The sequence below is a fragment of the Ictalurus punctatus genome, chromosome 14 (genome assembly GCF_001660625.3).
Source record: "Ictalurus punctatus breed USDA103 chromosome 14, Coco_2.0, whole genome shotgun sequence".
Lineage (NCBI taxonomy): Eukaryota > Metazoa > Chordata > Actinopteri > Siluriformes > Ictaluridae > Ictalurus > Ictalurus punctatus.
The window spans coordinates 27146349-27167467 of NC_030429.2; the positions used below are offsets into that span (position 1 = coordinate 27146349).

The 21119-nt window shown below is 38.1% G+C and overlaps 2 protein-coding genes across 31 annotated transcripts in view; both read right to left on the reverse strand.

Annotated features, from left to right (window-relative positions):
- Positions 1 to 21119, reverse strand: part of LOC108274794 (uncharacterized) — a 588939-nt gene that overhangs the window by 153308 nt on the left and 414512 nt on the right. The window contains exon 15 of one of the 30 annotated variants that reach the window (XM_053685852.1): positions 18621 to 18769. The exons of the other annotated variants lie outside the window; for them this stretch is intronic. The gene's annotated coding sequence lies outside the window, so the exon portion shown is untranslated. Of the gene's footprint in view, positions 1 to 18620; positions 18770 to 21119 lie in introns of those variants that run through there. 30 annotated transcript variants of the gene reach the window in all.
- Positions 1590 to 7804, reverse strand: LOC128634932 (uncharacterized). Its single transcript, XM_053685869.1, has 5 exons — positions 6551 to 7804; positions 5907 to 6260; positions 3720 to 3866; positions 2598 to 2653; positions 1590 to 2179 (listed from the first exon to the last, which is right to left on the reverse strand). Exons 1-5 carry the CDS (start codon positions 6591 to 6593, stop codon positions 2051 to 2053), a joined length of 729 nt encoding a protein of 242 aa, XP_053541844.1. The 5' UTR covers positions 6594 to 7804; the 3' UTR covers positions 1590 to 2050.

Sequence of the window (21119 nt, forward strand, 5' to 3'; positions counted from 1 at the left end):
TCCAGTTTTATAGTTCTAGATAAAATCCTTGCATTATGACATAATGAATAATCATGAAATTTGACATTTATTTTACAGAAATGTTGAGGGTAAAAGCACACACTGTATGAGACTTATCTCTTTGTCAGTTATGTTTTTTGTCATTCATGTTAAATCTTTATTTTATTGATTTTACTCCTCTTGCTCTTTCTGCACTGTGTTTGCATGGGAGAGAAATGTCGAGGGCAAAAGCACACACTGTACAAGACTGTTATCTCTTTGTCAGAGTAAATGAAGAATTGACCCAGCTGCCAGAGAATCATTTTCACATTTTCACAAAACACGTCATTTACACCCTTCCACTAATATCTGTATTCACATGACTGTTCTATCACACCTCATGCATGAGTAAGGGAAAAGGTCAATTAACAATTAACTTTATATAGTTATACAAAGTGACAAACTGCTGAAATAACTAATGAGGCTGGGTGTGTAAGTGCTTTCTATGAATAATCAGAGTAGTGATGTTAGCTTCTTGGAAATTTGATCAGAACAGGATGTATGGGCTTGTGGTTTCAGCTAAACCGCAACATAAGGCATGAAGACAGAAGCATTTTGACTTCCCTAATTCAGTGGAGGATCTGTGTGAGAATCGCTGTAAATAAATGTCAACTGTGAATAAATAGAATAACTTCACTACAATTTATGCCTCAGAAAAAAGATTGAAGAAATGACGATAATGAATATTTACTGTTTATGCTTGAAAAAATTCTTCTTTATTTGATCTGTGTAAAAGAATTCATGTAAATCATTAAATTTATTAAACTGTTGAGGCACATAAAGATCAGTTATCATGATGGCAGTCTGAGAACACGCCCACTTGTGTGGTATTTCCTGTTCAGGCCATGTGGTTATTAACACAACCCACAGATCAAAAGTAGAAGAAGAATAGCTTTGCTGGTAAAATTGCCTTGTTTTATACCAGAGGAATGTTTTGTTCTTTTTTTGTATTTCAGAATAAGATTTCAGACTAAAACATTTCTAAGACTCTAAGAAATGTATAGTTTGAGTTGAAGTTTAAATCTGTTCAAATTGTTAATAGTGACTGATTTATATGAACATGAAGATATGAAAACAGCTCACACAGAATTATACACTCGAGGTACATACAGAAAAATGAGAGGCATTTTGTTGTACATCAGAGTTTTGTATTATGTCAGTTTGGATGCAGCCCCGAGTTCTCTATGAATGTGTATTGCTTTGGCTTTTGCAGCTGTTCACAAAACTTGCATCCTGCACGTTAAATTGAACAGCAGCTTTATACCACATAACATTTACCCCTACACTGATATACACTGAGGAGGTGAAAGACATTTCTCTTTGTTTCAGCACACTTCTTGTATACGTGTAGCTCTTAGTGATATTTCTTTTAGTTTAGATGTAGTACATTACACATTCATACCAGTTCATGTTGACCTTGAGGACAATTCTATAATTCTATTTTGCACATTTAATAAAGGTCTTTTTGATAGAGTTGGGCTGGTGTATATCTGAACTTAATTTCTAGAATCAATAATGATGGACTAGAGATTCATATTTTAGTCATTTCAGTTAGTTTATTTGTGCATTTTTACATATACATTAACATCAAGTGCTCAAGATGGGCATTACATCAATCATTAAATAACTTTGGAGTATTCCATGAGTTTGTAACTGGAGCTATTTATCTGCTATTAACATAGACAGAGACATCAGTAACCAGTTACAACATGTTTTTATCTCCATCAGAATCCCAGAAGCTCTGGGTCACTCTTTTTTAATCAGTGAATGAGGTTGGGTTTATTTAGGCCTTATATACACACAGATTTTTTTAAGATACAGATGATTCTTATAATGTTTATTCATTAATTCCAAATATTTAGTCCAAAACAGTTCATTTTACATAATGCATTGTCAACTAAATAACCTATTTAAAACAAATAAAGAAGAGAGCCAGAGGGAACAGCACATTTTATGATGTTGATATTGATATGATGTATGATAATATTAAATTTGTGACACCTTGTGCTGGTCAGTGTCTCCGAGGCTGTGAGGCGACTGTTGTGTAGGTCACACTGTCCGAATCTGATGCTGTGTTTTTCTTAGCAGCTGCTCTGGACCTTCTTTTGTACTGGATGCTGGCATAATGAATATTTTCTTCCTGTAGAGAGAGAGGGAGGACCATCACATCACACCATGAAACAACTGCCCTTCCATTTCTCCTCCAAACAGTGAAAACCAACACAACTGAATCCATAAATATACAGCGTTGTACAGATACACATCTATATTGAGTATATGATGAGGATTGTTTTGTGAAGTTAGTGTGCACTGTGTCATGACCTGAACTGTCCTGTGTAGTGAGAATAAAAAGTGCACATTTGCACATTAGACCATGGCAAGCACTTATTAACACTAACCCATATTTCCAATGAGATGTACAACTTCTTATGTTTCTTTAAAAAAAAACTTGAAATCTTTTAGAAAGGCACTTTTACTCTAATGTTTTGGTATTACTTAAGCAAATGTTGATATAGAAACAGTGATGAAAAAAACTAATAAAATAATGTCTTTGGTACCTTTTCAGTGGAGTCTGTGGTGTTACTGCAGCTGTTGTGTGACAATACTGACTTTCCTGAAATGGAAAAGAATTGAATTTGTTTAAAAAATACTATACATACAAACAAATTAACTAAAACATTAAGATAACAAAATTCAATAACAAAATTGAGACTTTTATTGGTTCATATTTCAGTGTTCGTTTAACTAGTTTACCTACACAAAGTTCTGTGAGTCACTCAACTTGTTTATAAAGCACATTTAAAAACAACAGAGCTGACCAAAGTGCTTCAAAGAACAGAAAAATGACACACACACACACACACACACACACACACACACACACACACACACACACACACCAACAGAAACTGCATAGACAAAGTACAATCAATATCAGAACAGACATCTAATTCAAATGCCAAATTATAAAAATGTGTTTTCAGCTGAGAGCTGAGCGCCGAGCGAATATAAAGACGGAGATCATTCCATAATATTTAGGAGCAAGTACAGGGAACTCCCAATCAGTCTTTTTAGCTTAAGTTTTAGGTTTTAGCTTAGAAATCATCCTAAGCTGATGGAAGCTACTTTTAACAACAGAATTATTCTGTTTATCAAAGCTAAGTGTTGAGTCATTTATCACACCAGGGTTTCTCACACTGTCTTTCACAGTTATATAAAGGAGCAAGAATACTGGTTATCTTCTCTGTGTGTTTTGGTGGACCAAATATAATCATCTCTATTTTTCATTTAGTTGAAGAAAATTATCATACAGCCGATTTTTAACATCTCCTTAAAAGTCCACTTTAAGGACTTTAGAGAAAGATCGTTCCCATTGCTTCACTCTTGCACAATGCCTTTATACTATTAATGCACACATTTTTTTTATATATTATATACACTTGTATTTTATAATGCCACACTCATATTTCTGTCACTGGTTCATTAACTCCACTTTAATAAGGTAAGAATCTAAGAGTTACTTCTGAGAAAATATCATTCTTAATATATCAAAATCATTGGCTAATTTAATCTCAAATAACTGGTAGGGTATTCAAAGGACTAATATTTTTTAAATAGTTCTTTTACAGTTTATTGAAAAACGATGCCCAATTAAAAATGATCTGGATAAATAACTGCACCTTTGATTTTGCAGCAGAACACACACATGCAGATGATGTTTATTAGGATGGAGACCAGACACACAGACATTATAATCCAGAGCGCTGCTCCTGTAGACTGCTGGGTATTTTGATTAGGTGCGTTATCAGACCCACCATGTTGGTCAGCTGAAATACACAAACACACAGTGACATATCAGTATAGTGCAGAGAAAAACCTCTTCTGTACAATTCAAAATTCTGATTCACTCACTGACACTGAATTAAAAACGGTCATATAACATTTATCCATTTCCCTTTCAGCATCACACACCATGATTCAGCTGTTTAACTTGAACACGACTTTTACAACAAAAAATCATAGCAGTTTTAATTAAAATTGTAACTCCTTTTTAAGTAATAGTCATTTTATTAAAATATTAAATAAAAGCTATGTGTTTTTTCACATGTACTATATTTTAAATTTGCTCTCAATTTTCGGGGACTTTACTGTTGCCTTTATCCATGCCCTGTTTGTTTGAGGTATAAATATGAGGTTATACTTGTGTTATCAATCAGTAATCAGAAAACCAGCGGAATCTGAATGCAAAAGAAACATGGTCACTAACTTGCACAATTCTGGTAATACACAGAAAAATAGATCAATAATTTGTTTTTGCATTGATTATTTATAAGCACTGATCTGATCTTCATCTACACCACAATTATAGACAAACACAATGTGACTAAACTAATTATATACAAACAGCAGATCTTCAAGTCTCTATTGAGCATGTTGAGTTATTATTCACAGTGCAGGCTGCAAAAAGTAAGTGAACCCTTGAATTTAATAAGTTGTAGATCCTGCTTTAGCAGCAATAACCTCCACCATATTTATCCTGTAGCTGCGTATAAGACTGACATTGTGCAGAGGAATTTTGGACTGTTCCTCCTTACAAAACTGTTTCAGTTTATCAATATTTATCAAGCAGTCCTCTTCAGGTCACGCCACAGCATCACAATGGGGTTAAGATCAGGACTCTGACTCGACCATTCCAAAACTTTCATTTTCTTCTTTTTCAGACTTTGTTTTGGACAGCAGTGGTTTCCTTTGTGGTTTCCTTCAATTAACACCATTGTTGTTCAGTGTTTTCCTGATAGTGGACACATGAACTTTCAAAGTTTGGAGAGTTTTCTGCAGGTCTTTTGTTCTTACCCTTCAGTTCTTTTTAACTTCCATTAGGATTGCCCATGGTGCTCTTGGTGTGATTTTTGCAGGACACCTGTTCATAGGGAGTCGCAACAGTCCTGAATTTCCTCCATTTATACTTGACATTTTGTCTTATTGTGGATTGATGAACACCCAGGTGTTTAGAAATGCTTTTAAGCCTTTTCCAGCTTTGTGTGTCTCTATAATGTGTCTTTTACGGTGCTGTTAACGTTGATGGGATGGAGACATGGTTCACACTAACCAGCTGTTCTCAAGAAGAACAGATTTGTCAGTAACTGGAATTTGTGTCTTTATTTAAAGGGTAAAGCACCTGTACACCCCACACCTCCAATCTCATCTCCTCAATTTAAACACCTGACTCCAGTTAGCTTTTGGAGAAGTTGTTAGTGCAGGGGTTCACTTACTTTTTCCAGCCTGCACTGTGAATTATTACTCAGTATGCTCGATAAACTCCTGAAAACTACTACTACATGTGTGTTATTAGTTTAATCAAACTGTGTTTGTCTGTAATTCTGAGTCAGATAAAGATCAGATCACAGTATATCAGTAATCAGTGCACAAACCCTGGTAACTCCAAAGGGTTCACAAACTTTGTCTCTCTATACACAAGACAATAAACGTGATTCTGCTATTTAAATATTTATCTGCTGAAAAAATGATCAGCTGATCATCTTGAGTGAGAAGTGTCTGTTCAATAAAACTTTTAAACTAACAATTCAAGAAATGTACTGTCTCATTAGTCTTTAATTTAATTTCACTTTTCCATCAGGGGGAAATCTCCAGAATAAATAAACCGAGAGCGAGAGCGAGAGAGAGAGAGAGAGAGAGAGAAGGGTGGATATTATATATAATATTTACTAAATGTTAATGTTTTGTTAAATGTATGGTTTTATTCTTAACCCTTGAGGGAAATTAAGTTATATGATGCAACACTAAACAAATATATAAATATACATAAAGACACCATCAGTCAGTTTAAATAAAGTATTGGCACCCACCTGTAAAGTCCAGTCTGATGAGTTTCCCAAACTGAATGTGTGTTGCATTGTTTCGACCTCCACAGAAATAAAATCCCAGATCTGTCTCTCTAACTCCAATAATCACTAAACTGACTGAACTGCTGCTTTCTGTCATATCAAAGTGACTCTCATTCACATTATAACGGAGGAAAAAGTTTTTCTTCAGCTTTAATTTTTCAGCAGATATCAGCAGCTTCACCTCCTCAGATCTCAGTCGATACCACGATATCTCAGAATAATTAGTGATGTTACAGAGCAGGGTGATGTTCTCTCCAGGAGGGACAGATAAATGATCAGTTGAAGCGATCTCAAGGAGACCCGGTGTAAAGAAACCTGTAAGAATACCACTACATTAAGAGAACAGATAAATCATTCAGTGAGTCCACATTGAGCGACTGCTTCAGTTCAGAGTTTACTCAAAATCACAAGATTTGGTTTGAAACTGTTACACTGACATTAAAAACTGCTTTCTGATACATTTCTGTTCAGACTGTTATATGACTGCATTCTATCCCTAGATATACTACAGACTAATAATTTCAATAAAGTCCTGAACACCAGTTACCCTAATGACAGTTATTTATAATTTACTCCTATCTGGTATTTTGCATTTATAAACTCACCAAACAGCAGCTGTAGTGTAAAAAGGTCCAGGAGATGGGCCATTCCTTGCTGAGATGCTACAGAGGCCTACAAGATAGTGCTGCTTTTTAAATTGGTTTACTTGAAACCTCTCTGTTCCTTCTGTGTCTTGAGTTCCTGTTTAGCTGTAAGCCCCTACATCCTGTTTTGTCAAGTGTCCAGTAAGCGGCTGATCACTAGTCCTATTTTAATTCTCAGACAGAGACCCAGCCTCTTTGGTACATTAATCAGTTCATCACTTTACTTAACTAGAAAAGAGTTAATGAACAAGTGAATCATTTTGCTTACTCTTGTGGAACAGTTGGGACAGAACAGTCATGTGAACAGAGAAATATAAGCAGGTGTAAAGACATTAGCACTGGTGTCCAAAGTTATTGTATGAAAAAAAGACTGATGGAAAAATTGTGCAAGAATAACAGTAAATCTTTGTGGGACACTGGCACACAGAGGCTCTCTTTACATGCAAACATGTTCAGCAATGTGAATGAATACATTCCATTTACAGATTCCATATGAACAGTTTATACTGTACGTATTAGCATCAAAGTCTCACAAAAAATCATACATTTAGTACTAAAGAACCAGCTAGCATATTTATAAATCTAGTATGAGTTCTACCTGTGATTCACACTTATTGTACGATCACGTAGAGTATGCATATGACCAGTGGTGTTAGAAGGGTATATCACTGGGGGCTACTGAGGAGCACAGCCCCGAATACATTTTATCCTGGAAAAAGCTGTAGTTAATGTAGTGCACCAGGAGGTTTTCCAGAAAACTGTCTGACCAAACGTTAAATTTTAACATTGAACTGTAAGTTGATTTACCTCGGCATGTCATATCCAGAGTTATCAATTCCAGAAGAGATGATTAATATTTTGGTAATCAAGCTCAATCAGCTCACGATTACCTTTAAAAACCCATCTTCAGTGGAGCACAGATAAAAGGATTCACCATGGGCGTGGAAATGAATAAGAGACGCTTTATTCACTCCAGCTGAACAACCACTTCTAATTAAAAAAATACAAAGTATTAATACAAAGTATTAATTTTAAAATAAATTTATTGTGAATGAAGCAACATCTCTGCAATTAACAAAGCTCGAGAAGCAAAATGAATATATAAGAACATACAGTCCCTACTGAAAGTATTGGAACAGCATTGGCAATTCTATTGTTAAGACATTTGGGTTTAAGAGCAAAAGATTTATAAGAGACGACAGAATTTCAGCTTTTTGATATTTACATCTAGATGTGTTAAACAACTTATAACATGGCACCTTTTGTTTGAACCCACCCATTTGTTATATCTGATCAAATATATTGGAACCTGTGACTGATAGGTGTTTCTTGTTGCCCAGGTGTGTCTTGTTAAATTGATTATTTAAAGAATTAATTGCTCCGAATGTTTACTCTTGGTTTGAGCCCTTGCTTTTACCTGTGAAGAACGCATTTGTTGTTAAAAAGGATAAACCAACATGAAGACCAGAGATCAGTCTCTGGGTGAAAAACACACCATTTTGAAGCTGAGAAAAGACGGAAAATCTGTCAGAGCCATTCCACAAGCATTGGGTATAGCCAATACAACAATTAGGAATGTCCTGAAAAAGATAGAAACCACTAGCCAGGGACGGTTTGTGAATGGGGGGTGGAGCCAGAGAAAGTGAGTGGTAAGGAATGTTCTCTGTTGCAGTGAGACAAGGTGAGGATAAGAGGGAGAGAGACACACACCTTGAGAGAGAGAGAAAGAGAGATCCACCAGCATGACACAATTCTATTTGAAGAAGACTTTGAGAGCAAAAATAGAGGCCATACAACAAGATGTAAACCGCTCATCAGCAGTAAGAATAAAAAGCCAGGTTGGAGTTCGCAAAGAAATACAGAGACGATCCACAAAAGTTCTGGAACAAGATGAACCTCTACCAAAGTGTGGAGAAAGAAAGGATCTTCTTATGATCCAAAACATACAAGCTCATCTGTGAAACATGGTGGAGGTAGTGTCATGGCTTTGGCTTGCATGGCTGCTTCTGGAACAATCTCACAATCTTTATTGATGATGGAACTCATGATGATAGCAGCAGAATGAATTCAGAAGTTTACAGGAACATTCTGTCACCAATTTACATCCAAATGAATCAGGAGGAACTTCATCATGCAGCAAGACAACCATCCAAAACACACTTCCACCTCAACACAGGACTTCATCAGGGGGAAAGTGGAAGGCTTTAGACTGGACAAGTCCATCACCAGACCTTCACCCAACTGATCAGCATCGGAACACACAACTACTGAAAGAAGCTGCAGGAGAAACCTGGAGAAGCTTCACAGAAGAAAATTCAACAGTTTGGTGATGTCAGTGGGTCTTGCAATAAGTCTTGATGTACTTATTGCAATAAGGGATATGCAACCAAATATTAAGTGTAATTTACTTTAAGACCATTACTTTTGCTCACCTAAAAATTGGGTGGTCTGCCACAAAAACTGCCTTGTTCTAAGTTGTTTAACACGTCTAGAAGGTAAACACCAGGAAATGAAATCTGAAATTCAGATATATCATCTCATTCATCTTTTGATCTCAAGCCCAAAGTCTTCAATGTATGGCAAAAAACAAACAAACAATAGAACTTGTCAGTCCAATACTTTATATTGAAGGACTGAATAATATAGGCTGATAGGCTGTTGCATGGGTGTCGAGGGAGCCAATCAGCACATGGATAGAGTTTCATGGTTGAACTAGACATTTCAGTCATGACATTTCAGTGTTAAACATCATTTACCGGTATTTAACCTAATAGTTTCAGCCATTATCTACGTTGATAAGCCATTTGAGCATTTATTAGTGATTATTCAAAATTTTTAATCATGTTTATCGGCCGTTATGAGCATCTGCCATCGGTTATAAGAAATGATCAGCGTATATTGGCCACTATCGCGTTTAGCAGCCTTTGACAGCGTTTAGTAGCCATTTTTAGCATTTATCAACATTTCCATTGTTTAATGTCCTTTAATAGCATTTACCAGCATTTATCAGCGTTTGCTATCGTCCATCTGCCCTTAATAGCATTTACCGGCATTTTAAAGCGTTTACTACAGCCGTTATAAGCTGTTACTGGCATTTACCAGCATTTACCGTTGTTCACTGGCCTTTAGCCTCTGTGGTTGATAATCAGAAAATAAATTTTATATTTTGTTGTTATCTATTTTATGCTGCATATAATTCATTTCGGCACCCTGTCCAGGGTGTACCCCACCTTGTGCCCGATGCTCCCTGGAATTGGCTCCAGGTTCCCCCGCGACCCTGAAGAAGGAGTAAGTGGTAGAAGATGGATGGATGGATATAATTCATTTTACAATACTGGTCTTTATATAACTCAGAGAAGCGACTCTGAATTATGGTCTACGTGTGAAGGACAACAAGTTCATTATTATCATATGGCCTTAATTCCTAGGACTTTGAGCAGAGCATGTGCATCACTATCAGAAGAAGAGTGGAAAAAACACATTGAATCACCTAGGCAGGCTCCAGTCCGTCTGTCTAATAAAAGTAGCTTTTACCAAGTTATGCAGAGGACTACTTAAAATGAGAAAAGTATAAACCTTGATAGATTTACAGGCAGAATTCACAGTACATGTGTAGGAGGTATGTGCGTCACATGATGATAAGGAGGTCAGGCTGACCTGGTGCTGACTCAGCGGCCTTGCATGCTATAAATAATGAATGGTAAATGGGTGATATAAAGGGAGGCGGAGGCATCTAGTGGTGGCAAAGAGAGTTAGCGTGAATAAGACAAATCAGAATTAACCAAATAGAGGGAGCAAATATGTCATGCCTTTGGGGTTTTTAAGATCATGCACTGTGGTCAACTCTTCAGTGTTCACGCTTGAGACTGACCTCCTTTATTGCTTGGGCTTAGCTTTGTAATAAAGTTCTTCCAGATTCTAAGATGCTTGGTTTCCTTGCTTATCCATGACCCTATGTGGGAGATGGGAAAAATTCCCCACAACAAATTTGGTGAGCCAGCCAGGAGGGCAATAATCTGGAGGAGTGGGACGGACTGGACTGCCTGGGCAGGTTCAGGACTGCTGGCCACTACAGGGAAAAAGGTAAGCACAGTCATTTTTGTTTTTAAAAAAAAATCAAATTCTGCATTAGTAGTGGTGATTCCCCTGCTTGTGTAGTCTGCATGGTACACACTCTATTGAAACATGGTGACGCCCTCCTGTATGTTCAGATGAATAAGAATATGAATATATACAGATGAGTAACAAATGGAATATTGCACAGTTCACAGTAGAAGGTGAGCAACAAAGAGGAATAAATGAAAAAATATACATAGTGCAGAATTTTTGCATGTGTTGGCTGATGTTGCAAAAAACAGCTAGCAGTGCTACATTATGTTTTTGATAAGTGACAAATGGAATATTGTACAGTTCACAGTAGACGGTGAGCAACAAAGAGTAATAAATGAATAAATGTTCACATTGCATAATATTGTGAACGTGTTGGCTGACGATGCAATCATCATCATCGTCAGTCGTTACTGGCATCAGTCGTAATTGGTTGTCACCAGCTTTTAGCAGCCTTTACCGGCATTATGAGCCATTAACAGCCATTCTCAGCTATTATTAGCATTTACCGTTGTTTATTGGCCTTTATCAGCACATACCAGTGTTTACCGACATTTATAGTGTTTATGGCTGTTTACTGGGGTTTATTAGCATTTCTCGGCATATATAGTGTTCATCGGCAATCAGAAATTATCGTGTTTACCAGTGGTTTATTTTCTTTATCAGCCATTATCAGCATTTTTCAGGATTTGTCAGCTATTACCAGCATTTATCGGCCATTATCGCCGTTTACCAGTTATTATCAGTTTTTATTTGCCATTATCATAGTTTATAGGCCGTTATCACATTTAACAGCATTTATTGGCATTTACCAATGCTTACCAGCAATTACAGTATAAGCAATGATCAACGTTTACCAGTCTGGTGTTCCCTTTGTTAGTCAGGTGTGTTGTGTCATCATGCCAAGATCTAGATCAGGATCAGGAGTTCTGTAAGGCCTTCAGATCAAAGGTTGCGGATGCCAGATTAGTCTGGCAAGGGATTTAAAAAGACCTACAAATTATCTGAAATACATCACTCCTCTGTAAGGAAAATTATCTACAATGGCACAGATTTCAACCAACTGCCAATTTATCCAGGACTAGTCGTCCCAGCAAATTCAGCCAAAGAGCAGACCATCTGATGCAAAAAGAAGTTTTCGAGAACCCCAAAATTTCATCACAGGATCTGCTAGTAAGTCTTACAACTGTTGGTGTCAAAGTGCACGCTTTTACAATCAGAAAGAGACTGCACAAATTTGACCTGCATGGGAGGTGTGCCAGTAAAAAGCCTTTGCAAGACTACAGTTTGCCAATGAGCATATAGGCAAAGACCAGGCCTTTTGGAATAACGTGCTCTGGACAGATGACTCTAAGATATAGTTGTTTGGCCACAGTAACAGCAGACATGTTTGGTGCAGACCAAAGACAGCTTTTCAGAAGCACCTCATATCAACTGTGAAGCATGGTGGTGTAAATGTTATGGTTTTGGGTTATTCCTTGCTTCAGCGACTGGACAGCGTTCGTTCATTGATTCAACTATGAATTCTGCATTATATCAAAGAGTGCTTGAAGAGTCCTTGAACTGAAAGTGGACCTTTCAAGATAATGGATATTGATCAGGATAATGATCTTAAGCACACTAGCAAATCTACCAATAATGGCTCAAAAAGAAGAAATGGAGGGTGTGACAAGGAGGATGGAGTGGGCAGGCTGTGAGGATGCACACCTCACACTGATTTGGCTAACGTGCATCACCAAATACACGTAGTGACCAAATGGCGTGATGAAGGCAGTCTTTCATCCATCCCCTGCCCTGACAGGAATTAGGTTATATGCGTTGCTTAAATCAAATTTTGATTTGACCATTTAGCCATTTTCCCTCCCCGGTGTCATGTAACTTGTTAGTGTTGCAAGGTCTCAGGTGCGAATGGGGAGCAGGTGTGTTAAATTTGGTGTCATCGCTCTCACACTTCCTCATACTGGTCACTGGAAGTTCAAAACGGCACCTCTTGACAAAGAACTCTCTGAGGATCTGAAAAAAAGAATTGTTGCTCTACATAAAGATGGCCTAGGCTATAAGAAGAATGCCAAGACCCTGACACTGAGCTGCAACACGGTGACCAAGACCATACAGCGGTTTAACTGGACAGGTTCCACTCAGAACAGGCCTCGCCATGGTCGACCAGAGAAGTTGAGTGCACGTGCTCAGCGTCATATCCAGAGGTTGTGTTTGGGAAATAGACGAATGAGTGCTGCCAGCATTGCTGCAGGGGTTGAAGGGGTGGGGGGTCAGCCTGTCAGTGCTCAGACCATACGCCGCACACTGCATCAAATTGGTCTGCATGGCTGTCGTCCCAGAAGGAAGCCTCTTCTAAAGATGATGCACAAGAAAGCCCGCAAACAGTTTGCTGAAGACAAGCAAACTAAGGATTACTATGGATTACTGGAACCATGTCCTGTGGTCTGATGAGACCAAGATAAACTTATTTAGTTCAGATGGTGTCAAGCGTGTGTGGCGGCAACCAGGTGAGGAGTACAAAGACAAGTGTGTCTTGCCTACATTCATGGAGGAGTGGAAGAGGACTCCAGTGGAACCTGTGAAGCTCTGGTGAACTCCATGCCCAAGAGGCTTAAGGCAGTGCTGGAAAATAATCGTGGCCGCACAAAATATTCACACTTTGGGCCCAATTTGGACATTTTCACTTAGGGGTGTACTCACTTTTGTTGTCAGCGGTTTAGACATTAATGGCTGTGTGTTGAGTTATTTTGAAGGGACGGCAAATTTACACTGTTACACAAGCTGTACACTCACTACTTTACATTGCAGCACAGTGTCATTTCTTCAGTGTTGTCACATGAAAAGATATCATCAAATATTTACACAAATGTGAGGGTGTACTCACTTTTGTGAGAGACTGTATATGGGCTCTGTATACACACACACACACACACACACACACACACACACACACACACACACACACACACCATTGTTACTGGATGCTATGAATAACTATTTGAGGTTCTAATTAGGTTGCACATTTATAGCTAATATATTTAATCTTATAGTATGAATAACAAAATACAGTTAATAATAATAACTACTTATTTTCTCTACAGTAAACAACTGTTTAAGGTAAAACATAATAATAATAATAATAATAATAATAATAATAATAATAATAATAATAATAATAATAATTATAATAATAATAGACATCAGCAGTCAAATAAAAGTTTAAAAAAGTGTGTCTTGAGGTGAGCTTTAAAAATGTCAAAGGTCTGAGCTTCCCTGAGTTCAGGAGAAAGAGAGTTCCAAAGTGAAGGAGCAGAGACAGAAGTCCTGTCACACATAGATTTTAAGCGTGTTTGTGGAACAGTTAACGGATTCCACTGTGAGGAGCGCAGTCTGCGATTTGGGGTGTGAGGGATTAATAAAGCAGATATGTAATGAGGAGTGAAGCCATGAAATGCCTTGTATGTCAACATCAAGATCCTAAAATGGACACAGAACCTGACCAGGAGCCAGTGTAAGGACTCCAGAACGGGAGTAATATGATTGTATTTCCTGGTTCCAGTCAGGATCCTGGAGTTACATACAGGACAGAGTTTTGTACATATTGCAGTTTGTTGATTGTGGATTTAGAAACTCTGGGTAAAACGGTGTTACAATAATCCAGCCGAGTGACAACAAATGAGTTAATCAGCTTTTCAGCTACAGAGAAGTTTAGCATTGGGTGCAGTCTAGCTATATTTCTGAGGTGAAAAAGGATGCTTTAACAGTGCTCTGAATAAAAGAATCAGATGTGAGGCTGGTATCAAAAATTACTCCAAGGTTCCTCATCTTACCTTGGGTCTCTAGAACAGAGCCATTAACAAACAGAGAGAGTGGAGCAGTTTTGAGAATTTGCTGACTGGAACCTATAAGCATAACTTCAGTTTTCCTGCTGTTCAGGCACAGAAAGTTATTGTTCGTCCATGTTTTTATCTCAGAAATACATTTAGAAAGAAAACAAACATCAAGGTTTTCACCAGATTTGGAGTGAATGTAGATATGAGAATCGTCAGCATAAAAATGATAATGGAGGCCGAGCGATTGCAGCAGATGCCCAAGTGGAGATAGATAAATATTGAATAGTAAAGGGCCTAAATCCGATCCCTGAGGAACACCAGTGAGCACAGAGCTAGTGTCAGACCTGTAACTACCCATAGAAATAAACTGGGAATGGTCAGTAAAATAAGATTTAAACCAGTTTAAAACTATCCCAGACACACCAAAAAGACTTTCAAGGCTTGTAAGTAAAAGACCATGAGCCAGAGTATCGAAGGTGGCTCCAAGATCAAGAAGAATGAGGAAGTAGCTCCAGAATCAGAGGTCATCAACAAGTTGTTGGTAACTTTGACCAACGCCGTTTCAGTACTGTGAAATTGGGGGAAAAAACAAAAAACATGCATGTGTAATGCAAAGGAATATGGACAGATTTCTTAAAAGAAAAACTCCAGATGCTTCTGGACCATCAACTTCATCCTCATGGAGCTAAAGCCATGTTTATACTGTGATGAACGCTGGGGGTTTCTCTTTTTTGTTTGGCATTGGCCCTGCCCATCTGAACCTTTCCTCAGCATGTTCTCTTCCCATTGGCTGAAGTCAGGAAAGATTACCTCACCTGGAGTGGAGGATAATTAAGAGACAAGAGGTGAGAGGAGACAGGTTCAGCTGGGAAACTTGATTGGCTGTTTGTGCTCAGAGGAAGATTGGGACACTTTGTGTTGCTCGAGACCATCCGGCAACGAAGATAGTTATATAGATTGTGTTTGTGTAGTTAGATAAGGGTGGGCTGTGGGGTATTTAGGAGCACTGGATACATATTCCAGGAGCTTTTAAAATCATTGTGTGCAGAAAGAGGACTCATCACCAGAAATAAAGTGAAGAAAAGTGTTTGTTTTTTTTATGGGACACTGATCTGGCGCCTGATTCATTTCACTAGACACGAATGTTTCATATTCAAATTTTCTGTTGTGTGTGTGTGTTTTGGTTGTGACTTTTAAAGTTTATATGAACATGTTACTCCGTGTATGTTGGACTGGGGAAGTGCTGATTTTTCCACATTGATTAGTGTTTGATCCTGATTTCTAGTGTGTCGTGTAATAATCACAAGAGTGCAGTGCAGACTTAGTTTCATTTGTGTATCGCCCAAACTAAATGTTTGTTGAACTTTCTTGAATGTTTCAATGGTTATATTTTTCTAAATAAAATAGTTAGTGTTTTTTTTTCTATGAAGTCCTGGTGGTGTGATGTACCCTCTGTTCTCCAAAAATCTGGTTAAACTTCTTTTAAAATTATATAGAAGGAGGTTTATTACAATATTTCCCCCTGGCTCCACAACACGAGCCTCCACTGACTGCGCGTGCACCTCCCGAAACGGACGAGATGTTTATACTTGACGCGCTCGTCATTGTAATATTCTTTGAAATGAGAGGGGGCGACTCTGAGTAATAGTCCTATAAAACAGCAGGAAGTAGCTGAGAGAAGTAGTTTGTCGGAACAACCAAAGCAACGCTTACAGACAAGGTGTCTCATTTGGAGTTGCTGAATGCTGAGCAGGAATTGTTGTTGTTCGTTTTCAGTACACTTCACACAAAAAAAGAGCTAAGAATCATAAAATCTAGTAAACCTTGAGATATTACAATATATTACAGCAAGTTACAAATGAAGGCCTCGTGCACTCAACGCACTTGACTGCCCACTCCGTGATGATGTCATTTTTGTGGCGTGGACACATTGAGTATAAACCAGGTTTAATGCTGTCTAGCATTAGTGTTTGTGTAGGGTGCCTCAATTTTTTAATTTTCAAAGGGTGTTGTAACTGAAAAAAGGTTGAGAACTGCTGATCTATCTAACTAGAGAGGTATAATGTATGAAAGCCACCACTTGCATGCTTGCATGGCTGTTCTCAGCATGGGGGCAGTGATGGCTTGACTGTTAAGGGTTTGGGTTTGGTTTACTGATCGGAAGATCAGCGGTATAAAGCCCCAGCACTGCCAAGCTTTTGGGCCCAAACTGTTGGGCCCTTGAGCAAGGCCCTTAACCCTCTCTGCTGCAGGGGTGCCATATCATGGCTGACCCTGCGCTCTGACCCCAACTTCCTAATATGCTGGGATATGTGGGGGAAAAAAAATATTTCACTGTGTTGTAATGTATATGTGACCAACAAAGACTCATTATCTCTCTGATTGCTGCCAGTTTGGTTTCAGGTCTGAGATTGGCTCTGTTCCTACTGGTGTCCCTCAGGGATCAATTTTCGCCGCTTGCTTTTCAGCATTTATATGTTTCCTCTTGGATCGCTGTTAAGATCACTCAGGCTTAATTATCACTTCTATGCAGACGATACTCAGATTTGTGTTCACTCTAAACCTGGTCAAAATATGGAGGATAGAAACCATGGATGACCCAAAACTTTGTGTCTTAATAGCGATAAGGATTGAGGTTTTGCTTATTGGCTCTTCTCACCTGCTTCGTAAAGCTGGTTCACTAATGTTGAAGATTTAAGGCTCTGCTTTGGAGTTCCAAACTAAAATTTAAAAATCTAGGAGTCATATTTGATTCAAGTTTGTCTTTTGACCCACGTGTACAATCTACTGTCAAGAATTCCCTTTTTCCATCTCAGAAATATCACTAGACTTTGCCCTATGCTATCTTCTCCTGTGACTGAAAGGCTTAACAACACTTATGTTTTTTCTCATATTGTTTACTGTAATGAACTTCTTGCTGGGGTTCCTAAAGCCACACTAAATAAATTGCAATGTGTGCAAAATTCTGCTGCTCGGATCCTGACTGGTGTCAGGAGTAATGAACACATCACTCCAGTACGGAAGTCCTTGCACTGGCTCCCAGTCAGGTTTCATCTGGATTTTAAAATCCTTATGCTACGTAGAAGGCACTGCATGGTCTGGCCTCTCAGTATCTGTCTGTGCTTTTAACTTTATATACTCCCAGTCGTCATTTGCACTCCTCTCCAGCTGGTTTACTGGCCATCCCACAGACACGGTTGCGACCTGTAAGGACAGAACTTTCTCGTCATATGCTCCTAGACTCTGGACTGCACTTCCTGCTCATATTAGAGATGCACAGAATTTGAGCATTTTTAAATCTAATCTAAAAACAAATATCCTAAAAAAAAATGTTTTTGCTTTTTCTTAATAGCTTTAACCATTTTGTATTCAAGTCTGTTTTTTTTTTCATTATATTTTATTATTGTGTAAAGTGCCTTGAGAAGCTACTTTAAATGCACTATATAAAAATAAAGTTTTATTATTATTATTATAACCATCTTTGACAAACTCTAATGTTCTACAGCAATACAAAGTGTCCCAATCTTCACCTGAGTGTGAAAAGCCAGTCGGGTTTCCCAGCTGAACCTGTCTCCGCTCACCTCTTGTCTCTTAATGATCCTCCAGTCCAGGTGAGAATAATCATCCCTGCCTTCAGCCAATGGGAAGAGAACATGATGTGGAAAGCTTCCGATGGGCGGGGCCAGTGTCAAATAAAAAAGAGAAACCCCCAGCGTTCATCTCAGTATAAACAAGGCTTTAGCTCCATGAGGAGGAAGTTGATGGTCCAGAAGCATCTGGAGCTTTTCTTTTAAGAAGTCTGTCCATATTCTTTTGCACTACACATGCTAATTATTAGGATAAAACACACGCATACGTTACTCAGACTGATGTTGAGAGGTCAGCGAGGGGGAGGGAATTATATATATATATATATATATATATATATATATATATATAATATAATGATGTGCGTCTGTGTCTTATTTCAGACATCAGATATTTATCATATATATTAAATGTTTTGTACACATTTTAGAAATGTTTGAAGGATTTTTACACGACACCCCTGCTCTCATCAGACAGAACCACGGTTGGGAAACACTGGTTTACTCAATACTTTTAACATCACCGTGTTGAAACAATTAAATGGAGGTGAGAATCTCTTCTAAAATGGCTGCCATCATGTCTTCACATGCTCAAAGAGTTCTTTGTGTAACAGATATTTAAGAAGTTAGTAGCGCTCTCTGCTGGTAATTCCCTTCATAACAAAAAGAGACAGTAAAGTAAACATGTCAGAGCTCCACTCCAGCTGTGAATATCTGCCTGCCACATTTCTGAATATACTTCCTGTATTTATACTACTATAATATACTATTTATCCATTTATACTACCATGTGATGGATCTTATGTAAGTATCTCAATCCAAAAGGTGCTAAATGATTTCATACATACACAAAATGTACTGCAATACATTTTCAGAAATCTTTTTTTCAGAAGCAGGAAGTAGAATGTTTGAAAGGAAATGACCATGTATAGCAAATATAAAGATTAAGAACATTCATTAGCTTGAAACACCCCAACACATGTGAGGTCAAACCCCAGCAGAACCAAGCGGTTACTGTTCTACAGGAGACGTCTCAATCCTAAACAAACTGTAAACAAAAACAAGCTAATATTTCACTGTACTGTACGAGTATGTGACAATAAACACAAACCACTTCTACAAGCTAAAGCTGTAGACCAGAGCACTCCATCCACTGCCAGGTGGACAAAATGATCAAATTAACCCCGTTTGTGGTTAAATTTACTAAACTAATCCCGTTTAAACTTACTGAGCAGCAGCATGTGACACAGAACTGTAATCATTAACCAACATGGAGGTAAAATATGGATCTGAATTCAGGTTTTGAGCTCGACAGCAAAGGGTTAATAACAGTTTAAGAATGCACATGATGTCCATCTTCTCTTTCAGGAGAGAAACACCTGGACATGTTTAACATGAACTCTGTTTCTCATTAAATCTATTTCTCCTTGTGTGTTCATTAATGTAGAAGTGATCCAGGTTATATACTCGGGTCCTGTGTACACTAAAACACAGCGGCTCATCTGCTTGAATAAACGACGCTAAACTCCTAAACTCTACAATTCACAATCGGAAATACTCACCAACACGTCCAGTAAACATCCTTAAATACTTTAAAGACAATATAAAACATTGTGTGGATAAAATAAGGATATTTTCGTACCTCAGCCCATGACAGAACGGAGACAGGCTGTAGGATGATTTTACTGTGTTTTTTTTTATAGCACTAATGGATGTGAGAGTCAGTTAGTTTGCTTCTCAGTTTACACTTGTTCAAGTTCATCAGACTGAAAGTCTGTTCACAGAGGTAGGTTCTGCCAAACAGAGACAGCATCACTTGTGCCTGTTTGCACGTCTTTAGGTACCTGTTTGCTGGGACACATTTGTAGAAGTCTGTCAAGGGAAGGAACCTGAACTTCGAGTTCGAGTTCTTAATCACACAGAAGCTCAATGAGTTTCATCTGAAGATCATCACTGACTGTGTCCACACTGATGGTGAAGGGTTGAGCAAACAACTCAAAGTCACACATCACATCCACAAGCCCGATGGATTTGGCACATAGCTGTTCTTGATGTAAAATGTCAGGTAACAGTATTCCTTGGCAAACTGATTTGTGAGAACGTTCGTATCTGAGAAGGGCACACTGCTTCTGTAGCTACTGCAAGGCATTATTCGATGAACTCTCCAGTAGCGAAGGCTCTTCCACATTTAGTATTTAGTGCGGAAATCTGATAGCTGGCCCATGTGGCACTTTCTTGAGCTGATGAATGACGTATTTCCCTCTTCTTATATATGGCATGGTGGACCAAATCAAAAGTCCCCACGGGCCCTAGTTAGGGCATCTCTGCTATAGAGGATGGTCATAATTCAGTTGACTTGAAAAATCACATTGAGTAAATGTTCAGATGAGCAGAGACTATTCAAACACCAACCATCAAAATTGACATATAAACTAACCTGTACAAGGCCATATGCTTTTCACTGTGTCTACACCACACACAAGACTCTGGAGTAGTTGAATGAATGAATGAATAAATTAATTAATTAATCCATCCATCCATAATTTGTACTTTCAGGCCAGACTTTTTCAAACCAATCTCAAAGTTTTTCTTCAAACTTTGTTTTGTAGTTTCATCTATTTTTATCTTGCATAGTATCTCCATGTAGCATCCAGCCACGTGTTTGTGGTAGACCCAGCAGGACATGATAAAGAAGTAAAATCCATGCATGCAGCCACTAGATTTCCGTAATATGTTTAGCTTGTTATTTACTGTGGTTACAAAGATCGGTAACAAATTAGAAAAAAGCATGACTGCTTAGCCCCTAGTGTGAAGGGGCCCTTCTTCTTTTTGATGTGTTTTCTTGTCATGGGGTATTGAATGGTGAACGATATGCTGTGTCCACCGGATCTTTAATAACTAAACAAAAAATGAGATTTTGTACCAAACTGTTTGTCAGTGCTCTCAGTATTATCTTGAAAATGTAAAAATGTAGAAATATATTTTGAAAAAAAATATGTTCTA